Source organism: Teleopsis dalmanni, chromosome 1, assembly GCF_002237135.1.
Source record: "Teleopsis dalmanni isolate 2A chromosome 1, ASM223713v2, whole genome shotgun sequence".
In the NCBI taxonomy this organism is placed as follows: Eukaryota; Metazoa; Arthropoda; class Insecta; order Diptera; family Diopsidae; genus Teleopsis; species Teleopsis dalmanni.
The window spans coordinates 75508386-75517011 of record NC_051846.1 but is presented as its reverse complement, the minus strand read 5'-3'; the positions used below and the strand labels follow the sequence as shown (position 1 = coordinate 75517011).

At 25.4% G+C, this 8626-nt stretch overlaps 1 protein-coding gene across 2 annotated transcripts in view; it reads right to left on the bottom strand.

Moving 5' to 3' along the window:
- Positions 1–2415: 2415 nt before the first annotated feature.
- LOC119672108 (nuclear hormone receptor FTZ-F1) overlaps positions 2416–8626 on the bottom strand; it is a 65289-nt gene continuing 59078 nt past the window's right edge. For both annotated transcript variants that reach the window (XM_038083078.1, XM_038083085.1), the window contains 7 exons: positions 6344–6564; positions 5860–6113; positions 5488–5544; positions 5226–5424; positions 2978–3236; positions 2802–2902; positions 2416–2653 (listed from right to left, as the gene is read on the bottom strand). In XM_038083078.1, coding sequence (XP_037939006.1) covers positions 2504–2653; positions 2802–2902; positions 2978–3236; positions 5226–5424; positions 5488–5544; positions 5860–6113; positions 6344–6564 — 1241 coding nt within the window. In that variant the 3' untranslated portion in view covers positions 2416–2503. The remainder of the gene's footprint in view (positions 2654–2801; positions 2903–2977; positions 3237–5225; positions 5425–5487; positions 5545–5859; positions 6114–6343; positions 6565–8626) is intronic.

The window sequence follows — 8626 nt, the reverse complement described above, 5'->3', positions numbered from 1 at the left end:
TTTCATCTTTTGATGCGTATTCGACTGTTATCGCCCAAGGACATTTATAACATTGTGGGTCTTTTGAGAGTTCGCCCTTATCGTTTGCGTTTATAAATTCCTTGTTTTACTCTAGTATGGCTCGTCTGACCTAATAGATCGAAATAGTATATTCTCTGGGGTCACCAGGTTTATGAAAATCTTAATTCTTGACTGGATTTTAGTTGTACTTTTCTATATTTCATTCCCATAAAATTGATCTGCCATTATGTTTGTATTGAATATGCGAAATTTTATGGTGTGAATATATGGCTGCAGTTCCATATCTTTATAGGTTGCACAAAACCTCTTCTAGTTTTCTTTATTCTAGCAATAAATACCTCTGTTCCGCTTTTATGTATTGTAACGCTTCCGAAATATGTTATTGATTGCACACTTACTAGTTCTTTAGTTCCTTTTTGAATAACATACCCGCTATACCCGCTACTCATGATATTACTTATGCCCCTTATTTATTTAAACTTTATGTACACTTTATAATATGATTAACCGATGCTACAAGCCTACTACTTCTTGATGCGCGTGCAAAACCAATAAAAAAGAGTCTAAGTAAAAGAGTCTACAATCAAAATTGGTATGGATACATACATTTGGAATAAGAATTTGCTTTAAAACATAATAACTAAAACTAAATAATATATTTAGCTATTAAAAAAAATGGTAAATGATCTATAAGCATTCTAAATTAAGATTAATAATCCTAATTATCCTAATTCACAAACATAAACAAAAAGTGAAAAGGTTGACTATATATTTTATGTATACATAAAATAACTAGCAAAAATAGTTTAAATTTTTTAAGGATATATATGGACTGATTTTTACCTCAGAGAGAAAATTTTAAAAACATAGTTATAAAAAGTAACTAGTGAATAATTAATTTGTGTAAAAAACTATAAATGTGAAATGAATTTAAAATTCTGCAAAACCAAAGTTAAATTTTTTCTTATTATATAAAAAGGGTAGCAATTTCTTAAATTATTAAAATTATTTTTTTAATTGATCCATTGAATATAAAAGAAAACAAGCTTGTTTTTGTTTAATGAGTCAGGAGTGTAATAGAAGTTTATTACAAAATGTGTTTTTGAAACATCTCTGAGATGAAGTGATAACATTTTTTTTAATAGTACATAATAATAATAATAACAATTAAAACTTAAAACTTTAAAAGTGTTTGTTTTGCTTAAATTTAAAATCACTTTTCAACAGTTTTTATTCACATCATTCGTTACACGGTGTTCAACAATGCCTATTTTATAGTTTATCCTAACGTTACATATACATACATATTAAGCAATACAAAAATGAATTGTCAATATGTATGTGTATATATACAATTATAGAAATTAATTTACACTTTACAATATAATTACAGAACGTAATTTTCCTTTTCCTTACTACGTATATACACCCACCAATGCGCTTACATAAAGTACTGAATGTAGGGTGTGTACAGTGTATAATATATTTATAAGGTACGATTTGCTTACAATTTAAAATTAAATATTTTTTTTTACTCCATAATATGGATGCTTACACATCTAGCCAAGAACTCTTTAGTAATTTTTAAATATATATATTTATATAATTTTATATATATTTCTTTTCTGTTTGTAAATAATTATATATAATCAACACTTTTTCTTGTAAATTGATTGATTTAAATTACACATATATTTTATCTTATATTAATAACTATACTTATTATTAATAAAAACGTTAAAAATCCAAATACACATACAAAAATTAATTATTTAAAAAATAAAATGAACACTATTTATTGTAATTAAAATTAATTTAAAATTATTAATTAAATATAGTAAAAGAAAGTATTAAAAATAAAATATATTTATAAATATATATGTTACAGTGTAGTAAATATATATATATATGTATATATATATATATAGATTGTACTTACTTAATTCATTGATAATGAAGAACATTAATATTATTACATTATAACATCAATCAACAAATATATTATTTATATATCTTTAGTACATTTTATGTTCTATTATATATATATATATTACTATATATATATGTATATGTTTTTTTTTTTATAAATTTTGCGTTGTTTTTTGTTTTTTTAATTGCATGTATTTTGTTTTTTTTTATTTTATATTATATATATACATTCTTATATCAAGCTTCTTGGTTTAAAACCATGCGAAACGCTAAATTTTTAATTTTTAAGCACTTTTAAGTAAATTTCCTTATTTAAATTTTGTACACTATATAGTCAAAAATATTGCAGAAAAAGTTGTAAATTTAATTCACATTAAAATGGTATAATGAACTTTTGTGTTTAAATTTTCTTTAAAATTCCTTATTTTTGTTTTTGGTTAATCTTGTTTGTTTTGTTTTGTTATTTGATATTTGTTAATTTAAACAAAATAATATATGAAACTAAAGTAATTTTATATTCTAACTTTTTTTGCTTATTTGATAACTGCACATTTTACACCTTTCGCTTTGCATGCAACATTTCCATTAGTAAAGTTTGTGTAGGTGCACTTCCGGCACAATGTTTTGAGTATAAATGTTCTTCGCCTCTTGCTGCCATTGCGTGTATGTCAGGAAGAATATTTAGCAGCCTCCTAAATTTATCCTGCAATAAATAAGAAAAGGGAGTTTTATTTCATTTTCGACTAGCTTTTTAATACTTTTTTAATATATAGTTTACTTGGTGGTACAATTTTAATATTTTACTTAATGCATCCTTTGATACTTCTACTTAACACTGTTCACATACATACCGTTACTGATGGATAGCATGTCAAAGTGTAATCCAATAATGCTGCCTGTACATTTTCATGTCCTTCCAAAACCGTCTTTTTATTAATAATTCCTCTTACATCTGAAAAATCAATCAATTGTTTATTAAATATTATTTATATGATTTATTCAATTAAAAAAAATTTTGTTTTTTTACCTGGATTCAACAGTATTAAGAATTTCATGCATACATAATCGCCCATATCAAATTTCAGGTCTTGTAATTTATTTTGTAGTTCGTTAAAATAATCAGCCAGCTGAGGCACTCCAAGCAGTCCCAGACCAAGAAGATTAAATACTTGACCGTTGTTAAGTAGTGTTTCATCTGGTAACGCATTATGTATTCTTTGATGCAGATGATCGAGTACTAGCATATCAGACCAGGAATGCTGTAACAGCTTCATTTGATCATCCACCTAAAAGATATAAAAATTGTACAAATGTAAAACTTTTTTATAATATAAAAATAAATAAATAATCAAAAAATTATGTATATATATATATATATATATATATATATATCACTCAATAAGTTTATATTCTGACACATATATGGCAACACTGTTGACAAATTGCTATAATTTGTGGAGAACCGAATCTTTGAAATGATAGATATTAAAATTTGGTGACATTCTGAATTAGTTTACAGGTTAAATCTTTTGATGATCGTAATTTCGTTATTTTAAAAACAATTAATATTAAGTATATATGTTATTATATATTGTGTTGATTAAATCTTGATTTTTGTTGGGGAAAAACGTAGTCAAAACCAAGCAGTGGTTTTATGTAGACTATACACCAGAGAAATCAACCATTAGTGACTTCATATAAAATAAAAATATGCTTCAAAGTTCTGGCCAAAGAAACTAATTAACAGCCTGTAACTATATACGGAAGTAAAACATTATATATAATGCGGAGGAAGTGCTGAAAAATACTGAAGTGACATACAGAAGTAGCTACAATTATAAGCAGTTCCTACTCATAGAGAAAAATGGTTTTCCTTGTTTTAAGAGATAATGGATATCAATGTCAATATATGGATAGAGGTGGTAAGATTTAAAAGTAATTGAATTATGATTATACGATAAATTTTTTTTCAGAAATCTATCTGTATATATATTTGTTAAGAACAAGTAGGAGAATTTAGAGTACAGAAATATGTAGATTAATTTTTTCGTATGTTTCTGTACTTAGGCTGGATGGGTCTTTTCACGAAAATAAAAACAGTGGATAGGTTACTTTAGATGTGTATTATAGATTCAAAATTATTTTACATATAATAAGATTAAACGTCTAAAAACGTTATTTATAATTTTAAAACCAAATTAATTTTAAATAATTATTATTTTTAAACTTATATAAGTACAAAAATATATTAGATTTTAAGCTAAAGTATACTTAGTGATCTAAAAGTAGTTGTCTGTTTTGAGTTATATGAAGAAGTTTTTATAGAATAGTCAATTTTCATAATTGTAGAGTTATTTTGAAGAGCTTTTCTCTTTCCCACTGTTTTTTGTTAGTATTCCATTTCACTACAAATTTTAACGTTATCCCCCAAAATTGTCATCACTTAGTTGGGCAAGATCATATACACTATTAATATAACTAAATAAAAGAAATTATGTTGTCAAAGCATAATTTTTTTCAGAAAGTAGGTATTTATTTTAAAGCTTTACTTATATCATATATTTTAAGAATTTATCAATATTTTACGATAATTTTTGTTACGATTTTTGATATCTTTTAAATAGTATTTGAAATATGTGCAAAATATTATTGATCCACTAAAATTTTGGATACAATAATTAAGGTTTGTTTGCAGAAGAGATAAAAATGAAAACACTAAAAAATTTAAACATCTATTTAAATTTTTAAGGTTACATGATATCAATTCAGAGCAAAAACTATATATTTTTTTTATTTAAAAACTGAAGAGAATAAAAAGCTTCAAGCTTACGTTAATAATATTAAACCCTCTCAGTGTCTTAAGAGAACCATGTTTAGATACATTCATGCAAATATGCTTTTCGATACACCAGCATAGTAGTTAGATTGTGTGAGTTCATGTGTAGTGCAGGCATATTGCGTCACGACTTTGAGTTTACTAATCTTTTTTTTCGTTTCGTTAGGCTTTGGTTGCTAAGTAGGTCAGTTCATAAATAAAATCGAAATTAAATTCAGATTTGAGCTTTGAGATTCAACGTCGAGCCATTGAGTTGAGTTTACATAATATAACGACGCATAACTATGACCCGGGTAAGCACAGACTGGTCTAGCGCTCGTTTGGCGTGTGCACAACATTCCTTATATCTATGTTTTTCTTTGTAAATTCTACAATTTCTTGCAAATTTTTTATTTATTTAAATGATAAGTATATACATTTTCTTTTATTATTAGCGTACCTTCAAATCCTTAAAGAAAATTGTATTTCTAGCCCAATCCACTTGTGAAAATAGATTTTGATCCAAAACTTTACACATTAATTCAAAGAGATCCACCTCAACTTGATTGTAAGTTTGCTTTTGCAACAATGCAAAAAGTTGCGTTTGCCATTCTCTGTCATCTATTGACTGCACAAATTCCCTAATCATCGGAGATACCCTAGAAGAAAAATAATAAAATTATTTAAATATTATTATAATTATTAGATTTTTAAATATTTACCTCAATGGTTCTATAATGGAATCAGCTGTACTTGAGGGATGCGTTCCGGAATCGAAGCTTAAATAAATAATTAAAATAAAAGTTAGCATCATTTTTGATAAACAGGGTGTGTAAACCGTTTAACCAATATTCGATCAATCGAGTAACTCTAAACAACAACATAGAATAAAATTATTTTAAATGACAAACATAAAAATTAATCGATTATCGAAATAATTACAAAATATGAATTAATTTATATTGTTGTTGTTGTTGTTTTTATTAGATTTACGAAAAAAAAAAGAATTTCTCAATTGGTAGAATATTCGTTACGTTCCTTTCACCCTGAACGCCGCGAGGATGACCAATTTTAAAAGGGGTAAAAAAATGTACCACAATTTCGAATCGCCTGTATTTTGTAGAGATCCTGTTCCAGTATCATGGCAGCTACCATTACCGCCACGGTTGAGACCATCGCTAGTGTTATTACTGTTATTGTTGGTATTATTACTACCACCGCCTCCACCACCACCAGCGCCACTATTATTTATAGGAGCTGATATCACACCCGCACTTGCATTTACTTGACCAAGCGCGATTGCAATGGGGCTGGGTGAAGAATCTGGTGATTGAGTTAGAGAGGATATCTGAAGAAAAACCAATTGAATTAATTATTTTGTATATAAAATTATTTATATTATTTCTAGTATAAAATATAAAAAAATATTATTTCTTCAAATTTTCTAATTTAAATACTACATATTTTAGCCCATTTAATTTGGGTCAATGTCAAGGTCAAAATATTTAATATAATGCACAAAATAAAACACAAGTAACAGTGTTTTCTATATTCTAGTAGCAATAAAAATATCCTTACTTGAGGTATTTGAATTTCCTGTTTAATATTCATATTTGGATATGCTTGTTGATATCCTGGTGACAAAGGTGATTGCTTCATGTCGGCCGAACTGATGGATGTGCGCAGAGCCTGTAAAGCAAGTTGTCTTTGGCGCATCACTTGTAACTTTCGCGCTCTATCTCTTTTGTACATTGGCCCAAATTTATTTCTTCCACCTCTCATTCGATCCGCTCTTACAGCTAAATTAAAAAAAAAGGTTTTTAATATTTGATTACTTTTTTGCAATAAAATTAAAATTACTTAAAAAGTTATTAAAATATTTTCCTTTTTTTTTTTTTTGAGTTTTTAAAATATTAAATGTATATTTAAGTTTGCATTATGTAATGATTATTCCATAAAAATAATCAAGAAGATCAATTATATATTCTATAGATATATAGATATTATAGATATTTATATATTTAAACATTTTGGTCTATAAAAAATTATATTTATACTATATAAGTGATAGATTCCATTTATTCGAATAAAACTAATTTTATTGTATTAATTTTAATAATAACAGTCATCATTAAAGATTTTAAATGTACAGACTATAGAAACATTAAAGTTATATTAAAAATTAAGAATAAAAATATTTATATATTGGCTCCTCAATTTTGTATTTTTAAAACATTATAAATGTGATGATATTATTTAAATTTAATTTTATTTAAAGATACAAAAAACGTACAATTATTTTTTATATATTATATATACAGGGCATACTATCCTAACAAAGTACCATAAATGCGGGAGATCATTCCTTGGTCAAAGGAACGAATAATAATATATTAAGAATCCTTTTCAATATGCATATTCTATAACATCCTGTTTTAAGAGAACTGTGTCCGAACAAAAATTTAATCAAAAAAATGTCTTATATCTCAAAAACGATTTACAAAAATAGCTTACTTCATTAAAAGTTATCTTGTTCACAAGATAAAAAGATATAGTATACGAAAAGAATAAACCAAAAGAAAAAACAATTGTAAATTATTTGCAAAAAATCTGGTTTTCCGGAAAAAGATAGAAAGATAGATAAAAAGACAAAATGCATTAAAATAAAACACCAACTATAAACTATCATTCAAGTATAAAGGTGGATAAAGAAGGATATTTATTTATCTATATTTTGCTACTTAGATATTTATATATTTTTTGCCCATCACTAAGTAGATGTTATATAAAATATTTTCAAATATCCAATTAACCGAATATATAATTTAACACATGTCCAATATAATAAATAACTGAATACTTTCATTATATTTAATGCCAACTATATATATAAATTAATATATGTTTACCAGTGATTAATAAAAGTTTATTTTAAGTAGAAAAGCGGGTTATAGTGAAAAAATGTTCAAAACCAAAAATTTAATTTTTAATCAAGAAAATATTTGAAGTGACCATATAATTATTTTGGATACTTCCAAATATCAATCACAAGTGGTCTTTCAAAACATCTATTGGTTTAATTGCACATGTAAAATTTTTTGACTGAAAGTAACATGAATTATAATTCCTAAGTAAACAATATAAAAAACATATTTCATTAAGGTCAATTAAACTATGATATATAGCTTGACTTAATTGGCATATTTTGCTATATTATTTGGCACAGGTTATATATTGATTAATAGAGCTTTGGATATTAGGAATACAAATAACACTTCAATGTGTGGAAGTCTTAAAATATACAAATTCGGATTATATATAGGTAATAGGATAAATGGAAATATATTTGTAAATGGTTTAGGACTCGAAAGCAAGATGGTAATAAGTTTGGAGCTTAAGTTATAATTATTCGGTAACTATTTATTATTTATTATATATGATAGCCAAAAACACCATCAACGTTTAATAACATTATTACATTTATTTTATAAAATGTATAATAAGATCTGAAGCACTTTTTTAAAAACTTAAAACCAGTCTTCTTAATAAAAATTCAGGAAAGGGTTTATCATAAATTATGAGGTATTGCGGTTACTACCTCTGTAAATGAAATTTTCGATAAATTAAAAGATAATTGAATAAATATATATTTTTTTAAAATTCATGTTATATATTATATGAAAGTAACAATTTAAATATATTTAAAGTTATTCATTAAACGATGTAACGAATGCAATACTCGTTTGTACCATATATTTATGGAATTCGCCAAAACTTCGGATACCAAGGATCGTTACGAATTATGCGCAGCTCTACGGAAAAAATTTATATTAAAAATGTATGGATCTTGTTAAGGCACAA